Genomic DNA, 24,169 nt, shown 5'->3' with positions numbered 1-24,169 from the left:
ACACGTAAGTGTACAGGTGTCAAAATGCATCTAACTGAACACTTAAAGCCTGTGTATTTTATTGTGCGTAAGTTAAGCCTCAGTTAAAATATTGAAAAGAGTATTATTAACACACACATCTGCTAGGAAGACTGACGGATGTGGCTTGGGGCCCTGCAGGCAGAAACACTGCTTGAAGTTCAGCTGCCGAAGAGGCCCAGCGCTGATCCCCGTTGCCGTGCCCGCTGTGAGCGTAGCTCCCCGGAGTCCCGTGCTGCAGAGCAGCGTCCTGTGGCCCCAGTTGCGGGCAACCACCTCGACTCCTCAGACACCCAGCACGACATCAGTGCTTCGGACTTGTCTCGACATCAGCACGTTTCCACTTGGAACGTGCTGCTTAGGCTCAGAGAGTCAGGTGCTGACGCCCGACTGTGCTAATGCTGTGGTGGGCGAACTGCTGGGTAGAAGAGCACCGCTCAGCTGAAGGGTTCAAGCAAGCACTGCGCTGGGTTGTCCATGCTGTGTTTGGGACGTGAGTCCATGTATCTACAGCTGGAAGTTAAACATTACTCATTTGTTCACTAAGTCCTCGGTACCTAACTCTTTTATAACAGTAAGAAAAAGATGACTTTCACTGTGTGTCCACGTGCAACATTTTTCTTACACGGTTGAACTTCAAAAGTTAATCCTCTTTTCTAGTTAATATGACTTGCAGTATCGAACATGTTTGTCTTCATTTCTGATAAGCTTTGGTTGAAACAGGTGTCTTTGCTTTCCTGCTCATCGTTTCTGCAAGTACCCCGTTATCTTTAAGTTCTGGGGAGCATTATGGATCTCCTTATTTAAAGAAATTCCAGCTTCCATTCTTTGGCAAAGTGAAGATTTTATTAAATGTGTGCTCCCTGCTATGTGCCTTGAAATCTCAGATTTTTGTACCTTGGATTTTTGAAACCTGGAAACACCCGTGCGTTAGCTGTTCTCATGCCCTTACAGGTGCAGCTCCTCCGTGCATCTGCAAGATGGGAGATGCGTTCCCAATCACGTGTATTTTTTCTTGATACTGCCTTGAGTCATTATAGTAAATTTGTGAATTAAGATCATTTAGAGAGAACATGGATTAATTTTGCTCCAATTAATATTTGGGATTCAAGGACTCGTGAGGGAAATTATTTCAATCACTGCATTCAGCTTGAAGAGTCCCATTGAAAGTCCTGTGTGCCTCCGAGGTGCACACACCTTTCCTGGCCCCGTTCTTCTCTTTCCTGGAGACCTGCCTCAGTTTCCCAAACCCACAGATGCTGAGAGCAGTGGCCGTGGTTAACCACAGGGAGGGGGCGTCACAGAGAGGGGGGCGAGTCGTAGCTTTCATAGGGCCTCCACGTTGAGTGATGATAGTTTTTCAGTCTGGCCGTGTTTATTCCCAAACTGCAGCCTTGGGAAACCAAGTTAAGACTCCTTTTTTGTTGCTGCCACTGTCACCTCTGGAGTCCACCTGGTGACTGTGATTGCAGGGTGGGGCAGCACAAGGCTGTACTCACAGGACTGTGCCCGTGCAGTGCCTCCAGCTGGTCCTAGGTTCCTAGGAGCACCTGGGAAAGATACCTAGTCACCTGGGGACAGCACACAGCATCAGAGGAGCTCACCCAGGTTGCTTTCTGGAGTCTTCCCACTGTGCCACTGTAGACGGTTCAGCAGGGTAGAGGTGGGCGCCAGAACTGTGGGAGAGGAGAGGAGAGGGTCTTGGGGACAGAGCGGTGGGGTGACACTCCCTCTGCACACTGCTGAGCTGGGCCGTCTCTGAGCGGGGTTTGGGTCGTGCTTCACACGGCCTTTGGCCTCTTTTCTTGTCCTAGTCTTGTGGACGAGTAGGGCTAGACACCCCAATTTCAGGTCCACAAGTTTCCAGGCTGCCCTTCGTTACTGTGCTGAGAAACGTGAAACCTTCTCAGTGAGGACCACTTAGCAGATTTAGCCAGTGAAAGTCATGCTCACCACTTTCTCAGAAAAGAAACTAAAGAAAAGTGCCACAGGAACAGCCCCACTGACCGTGTGTGTCAGACAGTCACTCAGGTCCACGTGTCCCTGCCTGGCCGTCTGTTTCTCTCTCCTGTTGCTCTGTGGACATGTGGACATCTTTTCAGATTTTTTTTTAGCCTTTAGTGGTACAGTGATTGATTTTAACAATTCCCGTATTTGACATTGTTTTTGATCTTCTTTTTACTTTGTTCCCTGCTTTTTGCATTCTCCCCCCACCCCCCTCCTTCATCCCGCTTTGATCGTCGGGTGTTTGTTCGTGTGTCTGTGTGTCCTTGATTTTCCGTGTCCGTCGGTCTGGTGTCCTCTCCCTTCCCGGCTCCCTCCTCCTGCCGCTGTAGCCCCACCGGCTGTGGACGCTGGCTGAGCAGGTAGGGATTTCCGCTCACCCACACTGGTGCCTGCCCACCACCGGCTCCGACCCCGGCCCCGGGAGTGAGTGCAGAGATGGGCTGGGCTTCCCCACCCGCGGCCAGGAGGGCTGATGGCCAGCGTGATGTCCACTCTCAGACTTCGTCTGACGCCTCGCATCTGTGACAAACGCTGTGCTTCTGTTGTACACAATCAGTGGTGTCTTAGCCAGTTTGCAGTCATCTCTGTTTCACTCCATTTTCCACTTCTAGTGACCTGCTTCCTGGTTTGTGTTTTTGATTGGCCTCTTTGATTATGCACTTTGCATCACTCCGCACTCAGAGCTGGTCTGCAGCACAGCTCCACTGACGGGCACAGGTCAGCGAGGACGCCGTGGCCTCACTGCAGGGCAGCCCCGTCCTCCAGGCTGACTGCATGTGCTTTCTCCGGGGGGGGGGGTACTCCTGGGTGGCCTAGTATGTTGTGATGAAGGTGTCTTTATTTTTATTTTTTTCTTATATTTAAACATGCCTTTGGTACAAGATTAAGATTCTCTCCTGAGGAACTTTAGTGTAGTCCTTCAAATAAACTCTCAGTCTCCCTTATTTTTTGGCACAGTTTTGTTAGCTTCCATCTTTTTCTACCCAAGGTTTGGTGTTACCTTCCCAAGAAATTCACATAGAATTTTGGTTGGTAATGTAGCTTTAACGCCATTGTTCTTCACGAATAGAGATCACTGTTCAGAAGTCAGCCTGTCGTATGTTTTGAAGGGGTTTGCGGCGCCAAGGTAAGGTTCTGGACCCTGTGTTACATAAGCAGGGGATCGGACCACAGGGCGCGGCCGAGACAGCCAGTGGGGAACACAGTCTCCCTGACCTGCCTCCTCGCTGGAGGCAAGCTGAGGCACACGGAGAACCAGAAGGATCGGCAGTCCTTTCTCTCTCCCTCCTTACCCTGTCAGCTCACGTCACGCGTTCTGCTGTAACATCTCGAGCTCTAAGCGTACACCTTTCAGGATGCGTGTGGTGAAGCACCTCTCAGCAGTGATGCTTCGTGTCCTCGGCAGCCTGCTTTTGCCAGACGCTGCCTCAGTAGTGCCAGCCTTTTATTAGGCAAGATGCCCCTTTCTGATCTTCGTAGACGTGACTGAGAGGCAAGCTGTGGGAAAGGCCAGCATTAATAACACGCTCCTGTCAGAGTTAGGTTATCCGCTGAGAGGTGTGGTTTTAGTGCTTTGGGTTTGGTTCAGTTTCAGACGTGACCAGAGAAATGCTCCCCAGCCCGGGGAACGTGCAGACACAGTTCTCTGGGCATACGTGACTTAACCACACTGTGTCCTTGCTTGCAGGGGACCTCGGGGCCCGACCCGACCACCGTCTACGTGGACATGCGTGCTCTGAGACACGACAGGTATTGTGGTTTTGTCTTCGTGGCCCCCAGCGTCAGAGAGGAGTGCGGGACGGTCTGCTCCAGGCTTGGTGGTCCAGGGAGTGGGCTTCCCCGGCGCTCGCGCCCCGGGGGGGCACCCGCTCTGCTCTGAGGGTGGATGGAAGGGTCGGCCCAGAGCCGCCACACCCAGGCCGCGCGTCCTCACGGTCTGCCCAGGAGACTGTCCTTCTCTTTAGCATTTCAGTCAGGCATCGCTTTGCACCTCATGAAATACCAACACTCAGCCCACATTTCTTTGTGTGAATTGAAGTGTTCTGTCAAGGTATTTCCACGAAAAGCTACAATATAAGTCAGGGTGCCTTTCTGTGCAGCTCCCTCAGCAGCCTGAGGGGATGTTGCTGGTGGGTGGGTGTCAGTTTCACCTCAAGGAAGGGAAGTTGGGAGGGTGAGGGCTCTTCTGAGGAGCTTCTGCCCCAGCAAGGGGCTCCCCCTGGTTCCTGAAGGGCAGAGAAAATCCTGCATTTTCCTATAGACGCCCCACTGATGAGGCCACTTCTCTGGCGTGGATGTGGAGATGTCCCTCCACTGACGTTTCTGTGGCGCGACTGGCGAGGGTGGAGGTGCTGGTGGACATTTGGACGGCCAGACTCCGTGCTTCCGTCCACACTTCCTCACGTGGTGCCTCCCAGCACAAGAGGGTGGGGGAGAGTGGTCGTGAGCTGCGGTGGGGAAACCGGGAGACCCCGGCCAGCCCAGCTGGCGTGCTCTGCGACGGGCCTGAGTCCCCCGTGATGACCACGTCCTGGGACGTGATCTGGGCCTCCCAGAACCCCATGAGGCCCGTGTGGGCGTGCAAAGCAGCCTCCTTCCCGAGAGGACAGTGTGGGAGGGACATCGGGGCACACGGACCTAGGAGGAGCATCACGTGATCTGACCTGGGGCACCTACAGGACATGTCGCTACGTTGCCTCAAAACCGTCAAGGTTGTCAAAAAGGGGCGTCAACTGAGGAGGTCTCTGGGGGGGAGAGGAGGACACATGGTCCTGAGGCAAAAGCTGAGAAGCAGGACTGACCCTGACCCATGGGCAGTGAGGACCGCCCCACATTGACCCTGTGGGGTAGTGCTGTGAGATGCAGTTAACGCCACACGCAGGGAGTCCGCACTGTCTGAACAGGTCTTCTGTGAGCCTCACACGCTTCCAAATATGGTCTGTTGATGGAAAGAAAAAGCCAAGGAGGTCTGAAAACGGAAGCTTTTTCTGAGTTACTGTGAGTGAATTTCCCATCACAAGCTTACAAATGGATGGGAAGCGTGCAGCGTTGACCCCACTGTTGCTGCGGGAGTAGAACCTCGGGTCACGTCTTTGTCGGGACTCGCGCTCAGGGACTCGAGTCCTGCCGGGCTGTGTGGTCCTGGCTGGGAGCCTGTGGGCGCGTCCAGAAGAGGTGTGAGGAGAGGGCAGCCTGGGCAGTCCTGGACGTGGCTGCGCCCCAGGGCATCCACCGACAGGGTCCCCTTCAGCTGAAGGAAGGAAAGGAGAAAAGGCTGACAGAGTCTGGACTCGAGGGGGTGGTGGGGAAGAAGCTGCTGTTTTGTGGTTCGGGAGGAGAAGGCCACGTGAGCGCGCGGGCGTCCGGCCGGCCAGTGCCCCTGCGGGCTCTCCTCGCTGCTTTGGGCGGCACGTGACGGCAGCTTTTGCTCAGCGCCTCCCTTGGAAACTGCAGTGCCCTGCGGAGTGTTTTGTCGTCTTGCTCCAGTTTGGGGTGGTATTTAAGTAGGATTTTTTTCCTTGTGTTTCTAACGATTTTTTCTTTTACATGTTTGACTAGCAGCAGAGGAAATAGCCAGATGTTAAAGTCCAGACTTTGGCAGTAAAATGTGTCTCATTCCTCTTCTCTCTTTGCCTTAGCTGTCATGAAGCTGAGAATTAAATTCAGTCTCAGCAGCTGGATTAACTGACCTCAGTCTTTGAAATACTCCAATACATCCCGTCTCTTGGGATTTTTTAAACGTGTTCAGATGTACTTGTTATGGTATGCTGGACCTCTTGGATGCTTCAGGTTATTTTGGGAAGAAGATGTAGTTTAAATGTGTAATTGAAACTCTCGGTGGGGGATGTGGATGAAGTGGGTGACAGGGTCGAAAGGAGGAAGCCCCTGGTTATGAGATAACCAAGCCTTAACAGCACCGTGCGGCATGTCTGCCGGCTGCTAAGAAGAGGGCAGCGTCCTCATCGCAGGAGGAAAAGAAGAACGTTTACAAATGTGTGATGGCAGGAGGTGACCAGGCTCACGTGGGGACCACCCTGTAGGGCTGCACACACCGGGTCCTTGTCACGTGCACCTGACACTGCTGTTACACCTCAGTTCTTAAAAATGGAAGAGAAAGAAGACAAAAGATAGAAGCGCTGGGAGCAAAACCCCGGGTGGGTGGAGGGCAGCGCGGGCTCGGGGAGGCCGTGTGGCGGGGACGGAGCGCTGGCCCCAGCCCGGAGCCACAGCACTGCAGCCTGTCCCGCTGTGAGCGCGTGTGCAGGAAGATCCTTCGGGCAGTGGCTGGCTCAGAGTTAGCCCTGAATACATGTTTGCTGTTTGAGGAAAAAGGAAAATAACGTGTTCAGAAGAAGCAGAAATCAAATGCTGTAAACAGTGTCCCTGTTTAGCTCTAGAATTACTGAATAATAAGCTGTTCCTCAGAATTTCTGTGGACGTTCTTTGTAGTCACTGAGCTGGTGTCATCTACGCCTGGGAACTGAGAGAGAAAAACCCAAAGTCAGTGTCATACTTGAAGGAATAACTGCCCCCCCCCCCCCGCCCCGGGACATGCTGTGTTCCTGCCGCTGCACAGGCCATGTCCCTGCTGGGCCATGCCGCATCAGACCCGTCTCCCCGCCACCCGGCGGCGAACGCTCGTCCTGAGCAGAAGAAGCGAAGCCCGCTGGTCCCTCAGCAGCGCGTCTGGGCTGCCTGGGCCCCTCTGTGACGGTGGATGGCCCCCCGCCTGTGCCGTGCAGATGGGGCTCATCCCCCAGGTTTTACTGACCCCCAGAGGTGTCACTGCCAGGACATGCCCGCACTGGGTTTGTCCATGATTCTGAAGCCACTGTGGCGAGGGCTGGCACTGCTGCGGGGCAGGTGATGTGCCCTCAATGGTGACAATCCGCTGAGGGGCAGGCAGCCCCTGGGAGGCGGGAGCGCTCACCCCCTTTGCCAAGAACCAGCTGCCAGAGGGGCGAGCTGCGCTCCTAGCCCAGAGGCCCCGGCCACCCTGTCTCCCTCAGCGCAGCCCGTGCTTCTGAGTGCCCCGCCTGCCTGCTGCTCGTGCGTGTCGCCGGCTCTTTCGGGAGGCGCGTCTCTGCCTCTTTCTGTTGGAGTGGTTTTCTCGCCGTGGACTTCTGTCTTCTCGAGTGGATGCAGGGCCGCCTCTGAGTGAGTCCAGCACCCCTCCCTGCTCTCCCGGGACTGCTGACGCACTGCACCTTCTGCGTACTGACCAGAGAAGAAATTTCTTTTTCTTTTTTCACATCTGCCCTCCACCCTTGCCCCGGCCCCTCAGCAGCCCAGCCGGGAGATTCCTGCCGTAGATGCTCCTGGTTTCCCACGCTTCAGATGAGCTCTGCAGCTGAGACTCCGTGCGCCTGCCTGCGTCGGAGGCCAGGGTCAGCAGGGAAGGGCAGGAAGAGGGCAGGGAGGCCTGCTGGTCAGAGCAGCAGAAGCTGGCCAGCACACAGGGCCAGCAGCTCCCCTGCTGAAGGAGCCCGGGCCGTGGGCTCACCCCAGTGCTGGCAAGAACCTTGAAGGGAGAGGCGTGGGTGTGGATGCGAGTCGCAGCCCTGGGGGTTTGCTCCCCCCGTTGTGGCCTGAGTGGTCTGGTTCCATTCCTGACACCAGGTGCCCACTCAGAAGCTGTCCCCATCATAACGCGGCCACCAGAGCTACCTGGCAGGGGTTTGGAACGTCCTCAGGGAGTGGTGGCCGTGAGTGGACAGCCGGCAGAGTGGAGCTTGTCCAGAATGGCCCTCATTTTTGACAGTTTTTGCTCCCTGGCCTGACCGCCTGGCCTCTGCAGGACGCCTGGCCCACACGCTGGCTGACTGCCCACCCCCCAGAGGACAGCAGCCCTGCTTGGGGGCCTAGCCAGCCGTTACTGCCCCTTCCTCTTTCCTTCTCCCCTCTTCCCTCGCTCCTGCCCCTGCCTGCCCACCACCTGTCCGGCCAGCTTGGCCTTGTTTCTCTGTTGCTTCTCCGTCTGCAGCCAATTGCCAATGTCCAGAATCCCCAGTTGGCCAGCCAGCCCTTGGACACAGGCTTCTTCACTTAATCTGACTGCTCAGATCAGCCTAGGTTTATTTCAGTGTGACAGGTGGGGCCTCCTGACCCCACAGGCTATGGAAGTCATCGTTCCCAGCATTGCCTTTTCCTGCAAGCATCAAGTCTGTCTGAAAGCCGCTACGGGTGAAGCTCCGTAGATCCTAAGTACTGTTCAGGTGGTCATTGTCAGTGGTAACCTGCCCTAAACTGCATTACGCTACCTGGGGCATAGAGGAGTTTTAAGTCCCTTTTAATTCTGTCTTGGTGTAGCCAGTGATCTACTTTTGCAGGTAACACCTTTAAGCCTATCAGCACACAGGCAGACCTCAGAGATACTGTGGGTTTGGTTCCAGACCACCACAGTAAAGCAAACGCCACAGTAAAGTGCGTCACGTGGTGGGGAGGGTAGAGCGCATGGTTAGCAGGCACGAGGCCCTGGGTTCAGTCCTTGGTGCCTCCATTAAATAAGCAAATAAACCTAGTTACCTCCCCCAAAAAACACACAAAAGTGAGTGACTCAAATGTTTTGATTCCTCAGTGCATATAAGTTATGTTTACACTATATGATAGTCTGTTAAGCATGCGATAGCATTATGTCTTTAAAAAAAAAAAGGCACACCCCTTAATTTTAAAATATTTTACTGCTAAAAGATGCTAACCATCATCTGAGCCTTCAGGGAGGAGGAATCTTTTTGCTAGTGGAGGGTCTTGCCTCAGTGCTGGTGTTCGCCTGACGGAGCAGGATGGCGGTAGCTGAAGGCTGCGGTGGCTGTTTGCCACCGTAAGGGACCCCCTTTCACGAACAGTCTCTCTGTATTGTGCAGCATGTCTGATAGCGTTTCCCCCACAGAGTTTCCTCCAAATTTGAGTCCATTCTCTCAACCTTTGCCGCTGTTTCATCGACTTAGTTTTTGTAATATTCTAAATCTTTTGTTGTCATTCCAACAATCTTCACAAGGAGTAGCTTTCCTCTCAAGAAAACACTTTCTTTGCTCATCCGTAAGAAGCAGCTCCTCGCCCACTCAAGCTGTGTCCTGAGATCGGAGCAGTTCGGTCACATCCTCAGGGCTCTGCGCCTGGTTCTCATGCTGCTTCCACCACATCTGCAGAGACTTTCTCCGCTGAAGTCCTCAGCCCCTGCAGCAGGTCGTCCACAGCGGCTCCGATGAACTTCTTGCAAACCCCTGTGAATGCTGATGCTGCGACCTCTTCCCAGGAATCACGAATGTCCCTAGTGGCACCTAGGATTGTAAGCTCTCCCCAGAAGGTCCTCCACTGACTTTGCCCGGATCCATCAGCGGAATCGCTGTCTGTGGCAGCTGGAGCCTCACAAAATGTATTTTGTGAATAATGAGACTTGAAATGACTGCTTGCTCGTGGACTACAGAATGAATGTTGTGTTACAGGCATGAAAACAACATTTATGTCACTGTTCCTCTGCATCAGAGCTCTTGGGTGACCCGGCGTGTTGTCGGTGAACAGTAATATTTTGAAAGGATTTTTTTTCTGTGAGCAGTAGGTCTCAACAGTTGGCTTAAAACATTCTGTAAACCATGTTGTAAACAAATGTGCTGTCTTTCAGGCTTTGTGGTTCATTTGGAGGGCACAGGCAGAGCAGACGTAGCTTCATTCTCAAGGGCCCTAGGGCTTTTGGAATGGCCAGGAGCATTGGCTCCTAGCAGGAGGGTCAGTCTGACCTGTGAAGCTTCGAGGCCAGACACAGACTTCTCTGCAGCTGTGAAAGTCCTAGATGTCATCTCCTTCCCACATAAGGCTGTTTCATCTGCCTTGAAAATGTGTGGTTTAGTGCAGCACCATCGTGAGACCTGGGCGGGACCTAGGGCACCGCTGCGGTGTCTGCCTCGGCTCTGGCTGCCTCACCTGCGCTCGTGTGTTGTGGAGACGGCCTTTCTCCTTGACCTCAGGGACAGCCTCTGCTGGCTTCAGTCTCCTTCCGCAGCGCCCTCCCCTCCCTCGGCCTCCATGGAGTTGGAGAGCTGGGGCCTGGCTCTGGGCGAGGCTTTGGCTGAGGGGCTCTGGAGGCTGGTTTGGTCTTCTGCCCATACCCCTCAGACGTTCTCCATCTCGGCAGTAAGCGTGCTTGGCTTTGTTACCATTCGTGTGTTCGCTTTTAATTTCCTTCAAGTACTTTTCCTTTGCATTCACAACTAGGCTAACCGGTGCAAGAGACCGAGCTTTCAGCTCATCTCAGCTTTCAGCGTGCCTTCCTCACTGAGCTTAATCATTTCTGGCTTTTCATTTAAAATGAGAAGCATGTGGCTTTTCCTTGAGAAGAGTGTCACTTGAACACTCAGAGGACATTACGGGTTATTAAGCGGCCTGATTTCGAGATCATCGCGTTTCAGGGAATAGGGAGGCCGTGGAGGGAGAGACAGCGGAACAGCCGACCAGTGGAACAGTCAGAGCAGATGACTTTTATTAAGTTCGCCATCTTATGTGGGCAAGTTCGTGGCGCCCCAATTACAGTAGTGACATCAAAGATCACTGATTGCAGATCCCCATAACAAATACATATGATAATGAAAAGTTTGAAATATTGCCAAGAATTGCTACCAAAATGCTACAGAGAAAAGAAGTGAGCAAATGCTTTTGGAAAAATGGTGCCTATAGACTTGCTCAGCGTGGGGTTGCCGCAAACCTGCAATTCGTGAAAGAACGGTACCTGCAAAGCACGCTGACCCAAACGCGGGAGACGAGGCGCGCCTGTGTCTGGGCTTAAGTGGAGCAGACGCAGGTCGTTTTCCCTCGAGAGCCCTCCCCTCCCGCTGTCTGCAGCAGGGTCTTCCTTGGGACAAACACCGGGGGCTCAGTGGTTATCAGACCGCCAGATTTGCTGCAGGAAGCTCTTCCGCCCCGTCGCATCACTGCTGCAGCCACCTGCCGGGTTTCCTCCGCTGCTCTTGTCTCAGCAACACGAGGCACCGCACCAAAGCCTAGGTGGGAGGCAGGGCGTCCTCTGCCTGAAAGTAAGACCCTTCTAGCTGCTGAGAGCTGGGAGCCCCACAGCGCCCCTCTGTCAGCACCTTGTCTGCCTGCCTGCCTCATGCCGACGTGGTCCCCCACACCCTGGGGCCTCGTGCTGCATGGCCACCAAGCCCTGACTCTCGGGGGCCCCCCTTCAGCAGCACTTGTCAGTTACGGGGGCAGATCTGCGCTGATACGAAGACCAGGTCACGGTGGTGCATTGACAGCCCTGCCCTCCGCCCTCTGCAGCCGGACGTTGCGGCCTGTCGGTGAAGGATCACATCACAGTCTCAACACAGCGTGGCAGAGATGTAAAACCAGCCCTGGAGGCCACAGAACACCTGGCATAATGCAGCTGGGAAGGACTTGGCCACCTCAGGTTGTGACTGGCACCAGCGTCCTCTAGAGTTCTTAAAATTAACGTTGAGTAGTTTTTTAATTGAGAAGAGCTTCTTTTTTGAAGTTAGATTTTGCTGTCTGAATTGGCCTGTCCTCTCCCCGCTGGGCCCCACTGAGCCCGGTTTAGGAGGTGGATTCTGTGCTGCTGCCTCTGAGGCCCCTCCTGTGGCTTGTGGTGGCAGGGCTATGACGTGTGGGCCCCCTTCCGTGGCCTGCAGAGGCAGGGCTGTGGCCTGGGGCCCCTCCCGTGGCCTGTGGTGGCAGGGCTGTAGGCTGTGAGCGCTTCAGGACCAGGAGTCACTATCACCAGGGGTGGCGGCTCTTTCAGGACCACAGTTCGTTCTGTGTCCTTGTTTTTTCTCCCGCAGATACAGCCATTCTGAGGGTTGGTGAATGAGGCTCTGTTCTCCGTGGCCTGTACAGTGGCTGTTTCCTGCCAGAGCACAGTTGCTCTCTGCTGTCCCTGCTTGTTCTCTGACTTCTGGCCTGTCTTTGGGTTGAGTTGTGCTCGCCCACAGACTTACGTTCCCCGTGCAGCTGCCAGGCTTCGGCCTGGAGCTGAGCGTGGAGGACGGGGCTGCATCGGCGCAGAGACACACTCAGTGACGCCCTCTGTTTCCCTTTGTAGAGTCCGCTTAGTAGAAAGAGGATCCCCTCACAGTTTGCCGCTAATGGAATCGGGAAAAGTAAGTATTGAAGGAAGCATATGCATTTTCACAGAAACATGAGTCTTAATTTCTGAGCTTTAAAAATTTAAGAAAAATATTACGGAATTTTTTTCCCGAAAAGTTTTCTTTAACGTAATATCTCAGGACTGATTTTGGCCATGAGCGCAGAAATTCAGAATTACAGTGTTTTAAATGAGTCAGTTTTCCTTCATGTGGAGGACATCACCGGGCTGGCACCTCTGTCTTGTTCTGCTCCACATGGCCACTCCACCCAAGGGAGCCTCGGGGTCTGAAGTGGCCTGGCTTCCTTCCCACAGTCCTGCAGCAAGAGGGGCAGGAAAAGGAGGAGCGGGAGGCGCAGGCTGTCAGGAAGTTCCCTCACACTTAAGTACCACTGGGCATGGGCACGCCCAGCTGGCAGGAAGGGTGGGGGTCCTGTGCCGTTTCTGAACACCTGTGGGCCTGGCTGAAACTCAGGGTGTGGCTCCCTGTGGAAGCACAGTGAAGACTGTGGGGGTGGGGGTTACCAGGGACAGCCAGTAGTCCTGCCACAGTGGTGGCATCGTGTGCAGAACTAAAGGGCAAGGAGCAGACCTAAACCTCAGTGAAGACTCTTTTGGAGCCAGTTGTCCGACTTCTCCACTTGACATGGTTCTGAAAGCATCTTCTGCTGTTTTGGACCTTTTATAGTCTGTCTGCCTGACCACCCATCAGAATTCTTGGTTCTGAGTTGGCTCTAGGATAGAGCTCAGCCTGGTGGGCCGGTAGTCAGACAGGTTCCCAGGGCTTTCTCCGCAGATGTCTCCGTGGACCTCGACCACGCGGCGTTACTTTGCCGAACCGAGACGGCTTGTGTTCTGAATTTCCAGAAGAAGCTTTCACTTCCTGTGAAATGTGGTTTCGGTAGAATTCAGAACACTTCCAAGCTAACCTTCCTTTAAGAAGGCGGTGCTTAATGTCAACATTACGCCGGAAGACATTCCCGGCAGGAGAAGTGGGTGGTGTGGTGAAGAGACGGAGCTGGACGTGGTGCCCCAGGCCACGTGGCAGTGACGCCTCTGAGTCCTGGTCTGCAAGCATCGAGCTGTGTTAAATTATATCATTTGTCATGTTTTTGTTCAAATTCTTAATTTTAGGATCACTTTAACACAGGCTCTCTCATTGTAAGTGTTTTGTGTGATTCCGTCATGCTGTGTATGTGATTTAGAGCCATCTACCTTCCAAACCGTTTTAGAAAGGCAAACAGGCACGTGGCATGAAGACATCCCCATCTGTCCTTCCACTGACGAGAACGTTCTCCCACGCAGATCCTGCCAGGTGTTCGGATCATAATTGCCAACCCGGAAACGAAAGGGCCGTTGGGAGACTCGCACCTGGGTGAGGTGAGTGAGGGGCCCATGAGCTTTCCGGGTTATGGGGCGGAAGCTCCTTGAGGGGTATAATTCCCTTCAAAGACTTGAGAGAAGAGAAGACAGCGTGTGGACTGAGGTTTGCCTCCTCTGCTGTGAGAGCCTCCTCGGGAACTCGGCGGAGTAGTGTGTGGAGGGAGTCGGGCCACCACCTGGGGTCACAGCCGTGTCCACAGCAGTGGCAGGCGGGCGACAGCAGGGGTTTATTTGGGTCAGAAGGTCACTTCTGCTCTCCTTCCCGTCTCCAGCCAGCCATGTCATGCTTCTGCCTTCTCCAAGGTTCTCTGCTCTCCCTGGTTAACTTGCTTCTTCCAACACATCTGCCTTCTCGCCCGTTTTCCCCTCCAAGGCCAAGCACACAGCGACCTTCCTGCCAGACCTCCTCACCAGGGCCGCCCGCTGTGTGGTCAGCTTCCCCTTCCTTGACCCCTTGCCACCACACACAAAATGCAGCCGCAGCTGGCATCCCACTGTCTTCCCAAACAGCAGCCCCGCCGCCGTGGGCGCCGGGCGCAGTGGGTGAAGGAGTGAGGACGCGACGGGGCCGGATTCTGCCCGCCGCACCCTCTCCACACCCTGTCTTCCTGGGCTGATTCTGGCCTCTCACTCGACTCGACTCTGCCCATATGACAAGCAGAACTGAGATGATAATTCCTAAATGAGGTCTGTACAGAGATTTTCCTCTAAACCCCTTCCTAAGAGTGAAAGTGGGCTGTAGCCCCTGCTGTCCTCACTGTGGGCGGCCTTGCCGGGGCCTGAGAGCCATGTGCTGGGGAATCCCCTTCACTCAATGGGAGACCTTGTGTCTGAGAGCAGAGACAGTGTTCACCCTCCTTGTTGGACGCAGGGCTTCCTTCCTGTTGACTCCCTGCTCCGCGGGGCGTGGGGTGCACAGTCCAGACCGGCCCCTCTGACCACACTGCACACACGGCGGCTGTAGGGCGTTTCAGGGGCGAGTCGGCATAGCTGGTGCCTCGGTCGGCACTCAGTGTCAGCATGTTTCCTTCTTGTTTCCTCAAATACCACACTTGGGCATTGTGGTTCCCTGTTAGGTTTTTTTTTTTTAATGTTTTTTTTGTTTTGTTTCATTTTTGCTTGTTTTTTAGTTTTTTTTTTTTTTTATTGAGGTGTAGTCAGTTTATAATGTGTAAATTCTTGGTGTACAACACAGTATCATACATGGATATACATATATTCATTTTCATATTCTTTTTCACTGTAAGCGGTTACAAGATATTGAATATATTTGCCTGTGCTCTGCAGTATAAACTTGTTTATCTATTTTATATACCAGTCAGTATCTGCAAATCTCGAACTCCCAGTTTATCCCTTTCCAACCCCCTCCCCTCTGGCAACCATAAGTCTGTATTCTATGTCTGTGAGTCTGTTTCTGTTTTATATATAAGTTCATTTGTCTTTTTTTTTTTTTTTTTTTTTTTAGACTCCACATATGAGTGAGATGGTATTTTTCTTTCTCTTTCTGGCTTAACTTCATTTAGAATGACATTCTCCAGGGCCATCCATGTTGCTGCAAATAGCGTTGTTTTATCATTTTTTATGGCTGAGTAGTATTCCATTGTATAAATATACCACAAGTTCTTTATCCAGTCATCTGTTGATGAACATTTAGGCTGTTTCCGTGTCTTGGCTACTGTAAGTAGTGCTGCTGTGAACATTGGGGTGCAGGTGTCTTTTTGAATTAGGAGTTCCTCTCCCAGGAGTGGGATTGCTGGGTCATATGGTAAGTCCAGTTTAGTCTTTTGAGGAATCTCCGTACTGTTTTCCATAATGGCTGCAGCAAACTGCATTCCTACCAGCAGTGTAGGCGGGTTCCCTGTTTTTTGATGTTACATGCTTTCCCTCCTGGTTTGTTTGTGTCGTGTTGTTTTATTACAATGTGTTTACAAAAGTATGCAGACCAGGTGAAAGGGAAAAATAAATCATAAAACTCTTCAACATTTTTGGAGGCTGCTTTTTGGAAACAGTCACTTCATTTGAATAAATACAAGGAAGCTCACACAGCTCTGTCCGTTGGCTGTGTTCGGTTTGAAAGCCCCCAGGCAGTCTGCTCTAATGGAGCTCTCCATAGGCCGTGCTTAGTCGTTTGCTCAGCCGTGAGCTTGCTCTCCCGCCTTCTTTTCAGTAAACTCTGTGGCTCCAGTGTCCCCTAGAAACCCGAATGCCTCGTTATCGCAGGCCAGGGCACTTTCAGTAGCTCGGGACGTGGTCTGCTGAGCTATACTAGTTGTTTCTGCCCTGGCCACCACCTTATCCAGTTGTGTTTTGCTTCCTCAACAGATCTGGGTTCACAGTGCCCACAACGCCAGTGGTTATTTCACTATTTATGGAGATGAATCCCTCCAGTCAGATCACTTCAACTCAAGATTAAGTTTTGGAGACACACAGACAGTCTGGGCACGAACAGGCTATTTGGGGTTCCTGCGGAGAACTGAACTCACTGATGCAAATGGAGGTGAGAGTCCAGACAGGCTGCGGAAAGGTCCCCAGACCCTGGAAATCCAATTTGGGGTTTGGGGTCCCCTTCCCAAGCTCTGGGCCCAGCCCGTGTCCACAGAGGAGCAGCAGCTCGGAGGAGCTGGCACCAGGCACAGGTGGTACTTGGAGCAGAAAGTCTTTGCTGATTCTGGAATCCCTTCTCCACTCCTTATTCTACCAAAAGCAGAGGCAAGACTTGGGTATTTGACAGGAATGGGGGCTGAGGTTTCTTGGTGAGACCCGCCATACCCGAACCCCAGGAGATGAGCTTCTAGACGTCAGAGAGGCCCCCTGACCCACCTGCGAGGGGGCGGCTGCACTAACCTGGCTGAACTGGCATGAATTTAGGGGAAAGGTACAGAAACATTCAGGCATTTCCAATCTGGGAAAGTCGTGGACTGTTTTATTTGAGGTTGCTGTCATGGCTCCTTGAAGAACCAAGCTTGGAGACACCCAGACCCCCCAGGAGGCAGGGCAGGTCTCGTCCTGCAGAGCCCAGTGGCTGGACCGGTGGGCTCCCCGCCTCCACCCTGGTCAGAAGCCAGCAAGTAAACGCCTCCATCTCATCTGGCTTCAACTGGAAAATACTTATTTTCTGGTATTTTCTATGCCGGTCACTTCTCCCAGCCCCACCCTGGCACACTCACCACCGTGAAGAGTAAGGAAAGACGTTCAGACTGCATGTTGTCATTACCCCAAGTTTGCACGACTGATGAGAATCAGCGTGACAGCCGCACGAGCTCAGGGAAGCTTTGTGGTCTCACATTCTCAGGGACTGCGCGCTGTTTTCCCGCTCAGACTTAAGACCTCACATGATGGAAGCAGAGGGGTGGGCGGAGTCTTGGCTGCACCGTGTCTTCAGCCTGTGACCCTGGGGTGCGGGGCCGCTGAGGGGTGGACGGTGGCAGCCGACAGCAGCACGGGGGACGGGGACTTGCAGGTGGAGCCAGGGCCCAGGGCCTGCTCCTGGGAGCCTCAGGCTGTAGGGGCCCTGGTGGGGGGATGCCGTGTCCGAGCTCAGCCGTCTTCTCTTTGCGTCTCTTTTGCGTTCGGGGCAAGTGTTCATCTTTTTCTTTCTAAGTGGCTTGAGCGGTACTGTGGTGATGCTCACGTGGTTTCTGTCCCCTGAGCAGAGCGCCACGACGCCCTCTACGTGGTGGGGGCCCTGGATGAGGCCATGGAGCTGCGCGGCATGAGGTACCACCCGATAGACATCGAGACCTCGGTCATCAGAGCACACAAGAGCGTCACAGAATGGTGAGGCGTGGCAGCCGGCCCAAGGCATGGGGTCCTGGGGGGCAGGCTTCCCAGGGGGAGCCGCACCTCGAGGGGTCAGGAGCAGCTGGAAGGAGCCCTCCTGGTCAGTCGGTGCTTTTCCGGCCGGGCAGCGTTTCCAGGAAGCCATGTTGGCGTTTACTTGGTTTTTTGTTAAGGAAAGCATTCTGTAGGGGAAAACAGACTGTACTCATACATGACAGGCACGGGAAATGCCACGTGGGACTGTCCACGTGGGAGGCATAGCCCCAGCGAGCCTGAGGCCCCAGGAGAGGCCGTGTTCCCTGGCGTCACGGGCTGTGGGTGACAAGTTGCCCATCTCAGCCTCCCCTGGGGGCAAGAGGTCTGGGGGGCCTGGTTCACCCCAGGGCTGGGCTCTGTTCCTCCCCTTCCCCGGCCATTTGGCTGGCTGTGATGTGCACGTGGGCCCAGATTGTGGGCCGGCCTGAAGGCTACAGCGTGACCACCTTCTCAGGTCCCTCTTATGCAACTTTTGAGGATGAAAGGTGGCTGCGGGGTTGTTGGGTACAGGCCTGTTTGCTCCCGTGGTCCCTGAGCTGGCAGAGGCCTGGTGGAGATGGTCTGCACACCAGGGCAGGATCCCGGCAGGGCGCCGTCTGAATCTCGGAAGCAGTCTTCCTAGTGGGTGGGCTGGTCCGGGAGCGGTGGCAGCATCTTGTCACTGAATGCAGGCGGGTGTTTGTGGCCACACTGAGCTGCGCAGAGGCCTTGTTGGACAGAGGTCCGAGGGGAATGGGCAAGCTTCAGAGCTGGCGGCGACCTGTTTTTCAGAACAGGCAGGCCAGGGCTGGTTTGAAACATGAGCTCCCAGTTGCCAAAGCAGCCTCTCCACCTGAGTGAACACGGAGACGATGGGAGCCCAGCCCAGAAACAGGCAAGGCGAGGGCCCGCCTCAGTGCCTGTCCCAGTAGCTGTAAATACCAGTCACAGCCTCGTGTGTTGTATTTTTAGGAAAGTAAGCCTGACTGGCTTGCGTTCCTCCCTCAGGTACTTTCTGTCTGGTTGTAAAAGTGCCATTTCCAATTTAAAAGTGTGCGGCACAGGCACCCCTCGTGGGTTCCTTGTGTCTGTTCTGAGTGTCACTGCTGTCCCTGCCATGAGGCCGCCGCCTCGTCTGCTCCCCTGTGGCCCCAGGAGGAACGGACAGCCATGCTTTTGTTGCGACAGGCTTCAATCCGTCGGTTTCTGTGCAGCAGAGCTGCTCTGTTGACATTTCCCTCCCACCCCGCCAGTGATGTCTGCGTCAGCTTGTCAGCTCACGTGGAAAGAAAGTGGCAGTGATAGCCTGTGGCTTCCTGGCAGACCTCCTCCTCTGCACCACGGAATCCGAGCCCATCCAGATGTGGTGCGACGGATTCACGTGCCAGGATAAGGCTGCCCGAGGGGCTGAGAGTGTGACACGTGTGGGCGCTCGAGGGCATCCCCATGCCCAGGGCTCGTGTCCTGGGACGGTGCTGGAGCAGCTCTCAGCAGGTCCTTCCCTCGGGTGTACACGCACGTCCCAAAGCAAAGCCCAGAGGGAGGGATCTGTTGGACACGTTCTGCAGCGTTTACCTGTCATTTTAGTGTGTGTGGGGGCCAAGCTGAACAAAATACGTGTCTTCTCCTAGTAGACGTCCTCGCACACTTCAGAAGTGCTTTCCCAAGTGCTTCCTGCCCATGAGGAGGAACCTCCTATGTGTCTGGCGAGTGAAAGCAGGTCCCAGCGCCCCTGTGGGGTCCGGAGCCAGGGCCATGCGGGGCAGGGCCTCCGTGAGGTTCTGCGACTTTGCAATGTGAAGCGTGGGTCCAGGCTTCTACAAACGGCAGACACGATACTGCTGTGGCCCTCCCACTGAAAGACCCAGAGAGGACACTTCCGGGTGCGTCTCTGACGTCTTCTAGGAGCTATCCCCCACGTGCAGCTTGCCTCGTCCTAAATTCAGTGCTTCAAGCAGTGATCGGTTCCGTGCCCCATGCTTGTGGTGACGGCTGAGCGGTCTGAGCTGGCGCGGCCGGCCCAAGGGCCAGCGTTCACCTCCTGCTGTCTTCTCTTGTGGCACAGGCGAGTCAGGACCAGCCCCAGCCCCAGCCGTCCCCCCATCCTGCCAACCAGGGCGCAGGACAGACTACTTGCGTGCGGACCCGGGAGGGCGGGGCGGGGCTGTGCCAGGGTGATGCCCGAGCCGGCTGGTAGGGGGTGCGGAGACGGTCGGGGACCAGCAGGCCTGAGGAGGCCCAGTGCTCAGGCAGGTCCGCAAAGAGCTAGGTGGTTGCGAGCCCCCCTGCACAGTGATGGCTTCTTTCTCTCTTCCAGTGCTGTGTTCACCTGGACGAACCTGCTGGTGGTGGTGGTGGAGCTGGACGGGTCCGAGCAGGAAGCCCTGGACCTGGTGCCCCTGGTGACCAACGTGGTGCTGGAGGAGCACTACCTGGTGGTGGGGGTGGTGGTGGTGGTGGACATCGGCGTCATCCCCATCAACTCCCGGGGCGAGAAGCAGCGCATGCACCTGCGGGACGGCTTCCTGGCCGACCAGCTGGACCCCATCTACGTGGCCTACAACATGTAGACTCTCCCGAGACGCACGCAGGCTCCTGGAGCGGAGCCTCGGCCTCGCGCCGGGAGCTCCCAGCGCCCTGGTGGGCACCGGGATGAGACGTGGGACGTGAAGCTGGTGCAGAAGGACTTTGCGTTGCTGCCTTCAGTTTGTTAGAAAAGCCCATTTCAAAACTTTTTTTTTTTTTTTAATTATTGGATAATAAGTGCTTTCTTCGTAAACGTGGTATTTTGTTAAGCCAAAATAGCAATTAAAACATTCTGCCCTCCCGATGGGTTCTTTTAAGCAGTTTATGTAGTGTGACAAAGAATTGTTTTCTCTGTTTTAATGGTCATGATATCTTAATGACATGGACCTGCTACTATTTAAGCCATTGCTAGAGCTCATCCTTCTAGGAAAGTCTGTTGAGGTACGAGTACACCTTCCAGTTAGCTTTTAGCAGCTTCCTGTCAGAAACATGCTGAGGAAGCAGGCTGATACGCAGCCTGTGAAGTTAGCATAGAGTGAGACGTTATAAATACGGTGAATTTTGGCAGTTACCTTGCAGATATCTTTGTACTAAACTAAAAAGATAAAATAAGTTAACTTCATATGTAATTATGTACAAAACGTTTAATTTATTTTGATCTCTTTAGAAGTATAACAGAGAAAACATTCAAGAATATTAAAGTCTTGTAATGTTTGCTAATATAAAAAGTGTTGTATTATCTTGCGTGGATAGCATCCCAGCAGATATATATGAAATATAAATTCACTAAGAACTAAGGAGATTTTAAAGTTTAAAACGCAGAGCCTGTCACTTGCATGGTGTCCCTCACTGCACTGTAGATCCAGAGACTCGCCCACCTGGCTGATGGGAGCGCGAGAGCGGTCCTGCGGCCAGGGCCCAGCCTGTGCGCTCCTCGCAGAGCCAGAGCCCCGCCGGTGAAGGGGCCGCCTCTCCCGGTGGGGACTGGCGCTGACTGTGCACCTTCCCTCCGCGCTGGCCTGGGAGGCGGGTGGCGAACAGCACATTCTCGGCTGCAAGACTCCGTTGTACGATGTTTCCGTCACTCCTGTTACTGTCACCCTTCTGGTCCTCGGTATGGAAAGGAATGTCACCCTGCGCTGGTGTGTGTTGATTCCCTCAGATGGCCTCTATGTGTAGTGGACAGTGTCCACACGGCCAGCTCTCCGCAGCTCCCGAGCCAGTGTGACTGCCGGGGAGCCACCGGCAGGAGCCGGAGGGCCCCGCCGCCCCCTCACCTCCACCGAGACGCGCTCCTCTTGCTGCTGCTGCTGCCGCCGCCGCCTCACACAGCCCCTCGCTCTGGATGCAACTGGCATCTGTGTCCCGCCGAGGAGGGGGATCTGCAGTCCAAGCAAGCCCGACCCTCCGGCTGTCCCGGCGTGACGGCGGGCCGCATGGTGGCAGTGGGCTGTGCGGTGGTCTCTGTCGGCCTTTGCTCTGTGTGCTGGCAGCGAGCGCTTTGTTGCGAGGAGTTTTGTTTGACTTCTGAGACCCAAGGCTAGTTGTTGTTGGAAGTTTAAGTGACATTTTTTTTTAATTTGTCTGCATGTGGGGTGCACCCCTCCATCTCCACAAAGCATTTGAGTTTTAAGACATTGTTGGACTTCATTGCTGTGTGTGAATATTTCTCCACATGCTTCAGATACACATTCCTACAGGCTCTGCTTCCCAAGGGGGAGCCCCGCCACACACAGACGAGACACGTTCACACGCCCACTGAGCGAGAGGGGAGGGTCGAGGTTTCGGATCAGACACCGATGAGGAAACACAGCCGCGGGGGACCCCGCGGTCCAGCGAGGTGGTGTGAGGGCCGTTGGTGACGTCCTGTCATCCTGTCAGCGCTGAGGTCCAGAGGGCCTCGAGTTCTGGGATTACTGGGATTCGAGTTCTGTTGTGCGAGAAAAGGGGAAGGAGATGCTGAGTACCGCCCGCTTCAGCAATAAAGGAGGACCGTCTGTGTGGCAGTTGTGCCGTGGACCAGCTACTCGTGGGAGCGTCGCCAGTGTTTGTCTTGTGACCTTGTGCTTCTGGTGTCAGACGGAGCCGTGCCGTCGGCCTGCACAGAAGAGGGTGGACAGTGATCTTGGAAGCTCCGACCAGCCCGACGGGCGGTTTCCTCATGGTGCTTGTTTACTGTATCTAATCCTGCTCGACACTTTACCGGAGGGGAACCCCCTTTACCAGGGGCAGGCTGGCAGCGTTGCTGCATAGAGCGTGGTGCCTGGTCAGAGGTTCATGCACTCGGCCAGTCGCAGTCTCAGACAGAATCCCCGTGTGCGACGGACAGCAGCCTTCCCGTGTGTTAAACGCCAGTGAGCTTTGTGCATCTGTGATGACGCCTGTTTTATATTCAGATGAACAAATAAAAGCTTTTATTTTTGTTGCTCTGAAAATAGCGGTTTCTTAATTGGTCCCCTGGAAAACTGGGCAGCTTCCATCCCAGGAAGGAGGCGACTCCTCCCGGGAAATGTACCTGACTCTGTTTACATAATCTGTTGCGTTACTTATCAGTACAGATGATCACACTTTGAACAATGTTTAAATTTTGATGTGGGCATTTATTGCTAAAAAAATTCCTATGGCAACAAATGTTTTGTGAAATGTTTTTTTTTTAATTCTTTTAAATATATCTAAATATATTTGTTCACATTTGCTGCAAGTGTACAGCTTATTGGTGACTTGTAGGGACAAAGAGTAAGTGTGAGTCTGGTGTGCAAATCCTTTCTGTCAGCTCTTGGCAAGAAGCTCCCGTGTCGGGACGTAGGTCTCGCTGACTGTTCCCACCCAGATTGTCTTTGGTTTTGTCTTGGCTTCGTCTTTTGGAAAGCATTTAACGGGGTTAACGGACTTCCAGCCTAATGGTTAGGAAAGGACGTTTTGTACACATGAAAATTGGTAGAACTGAAGTTCTGTGCACAGATCACCAGGCCTAACCTAAGTGCTTGTATTCAAACTCCTCTTGTCCCCTGCCCCCCACTTGTGTCCCGGCCTGTCCCACACCAATTGGGGATGTGAAGGGGGGGGGTCACTGAGTGACTCAGAACACTGCGGACATAGAACTGCCCCGCGTGGCGTGCTTTGGGCAGCGTGCGTGTGTGGTTTCTTCCCTGGCGCTGAGGTCTTGGGGCACAGTCAGGAGTTGGTGGGCTGGTCGATCGTCATTCTGGGTCTTACTGTCCTCGCTGACGTCTTGGTGCCCTGAGCCGGGTGGTCTGCCCACCGCGAGGGACCTGGTGACTCTGCTCCTGAGGAGAGAAGTCCTGCTCCCTTAACACCCACGTCTTCTGTGACTTGTGGCCTCTACTTAACATCTTCTCGGCAGAACCCACACCCCTGGCCCCCACGGATGGATTTACCCCGTGCTTTCTCCCTCCCTCAGGCGGGCACACTGGGTCCCGTCCAGCAGTCTACCTCTTACTGTCTTTCAGTTTTTAAGGTTAATCTGTAAACGAAGAAACTGGGAGAGACGGAGAGACCTGGGCGGCTGTGCCACTCTGGGCAGTGCTCACCCCGGTTGGCTCCTCCGGCTGCTGTGGTCTCAGTGACCCCTTGGTTCATCCCCACCAGGCTGGGACCCTCGAGGGTGCAGGGGTGTGGCCTGCACCTGGGCTGGCACACAGCTGGCCCCCTCTGCAGCTGGGCCAGTGGCCTCCCCAGTGGCCATCAAGCTGGAAGGCAGGCCTGGAGAAGCCGGAGGCCCAGGAGGGGCTGGCAGGGCTCAGGAGGAGAAGAGTAGAAAGTGAAGCGAGAAGGAAGGCGGTGCTGGCGGCCTACGCACAGGGAGGGAGGCCTGGCCTCAGCCCTGCTGCTGGGTTGCTCTGTTCTCTGATGTCATGCTGACGTGTGGTGACCGTCCCTGCACCGTCTGGCCTCTGGCCGGGGGCTGGGGGACCGGTGGGGAACAGGGTGTGTGTTACCTGCCTGCCTCACACGGTGCCTGGCCCAGGGCGGGCGTTCAGGAGATGCAGGTAAGGGAGCTGGGGCGCTGGGACTGGGGGGCAGGTGTCCCCCGAGCACCGTGGTCCCCACAGCTCTTCCCAGGCCGAGCCCCGGGAGGATGTGGTCAGAGCCTGCACCCCAGCTGGTGCCCAAGGAAGGACGAATGGACCCAGAGCTGGCCTGACCCTGCCTGACGGAGGAACGTTGTCCAGTGGCGAGACGCACCTGCGCCTCGTCAGGTCACCCTCAGGAGACTGACATAGACTCACAGGGAGGGGACAGGGTCCCTGCCCTGCCCACCGTCAGACAGGCCTCCCGCGGGGCCGGCGGCATCAAGGGTGTCGGAGCTGGAGAGCGTGCGCCAGC

The 24,169-nt window shown here is 54.6% G+C and overlaps 1 protein-coding gene across 1 annotated transcript in view; it reads left to right on the top strand.

Moving 5' to 3' along the window:
* DIP2C (disco interacting protein 2 homolog C) overlaps positions 1-22,259 on the top strand; it is a 247,211-nt gene extending 224,952 nt beyond the window's left edge. Inside the window, 6 exon segments of the mRNA XM_032474107.1 lie at positions 3,713-3,774; positions 12,077-12,134; positions 13,424-13,498; positions 15,824-15,998; positions 17,155-17,278; positions 19,614-22,259. Coding sequence (XP_032329998.1) covers positions 3,713-3,774; positions 12,077-12,134; positions 13,424-13,498; positions 15,824-15,998; positions 17,155-17,278; positions 19,614-19,866 — 747 coding nt within the window. The 3' untranslated portion in view covers positions 19,867-22,259.
* Positions 22,260-24,169: the final 1,910 nt, after the last annotated feature.

The sequence above is a fragment of the Camelus ferus genome, chromosome 35 (assembly GCF_009834535.1).
Source record: "Camelus ferus isolate YT-003-E chromosome 35, BCGSAC_Cfer_1.0, whole genome shotgun sequence".
NCBI lineage: Eukaryota > Metazoa > Chordata > Mammalia > Artiodactyla > Camelidae > Camelus > Camelus ferus.
The sequence above is the reverse complement of the archived record's forward strand: the minus strand, read 5'-3'. Positions and strand labels throughout refer to the sequence as shown.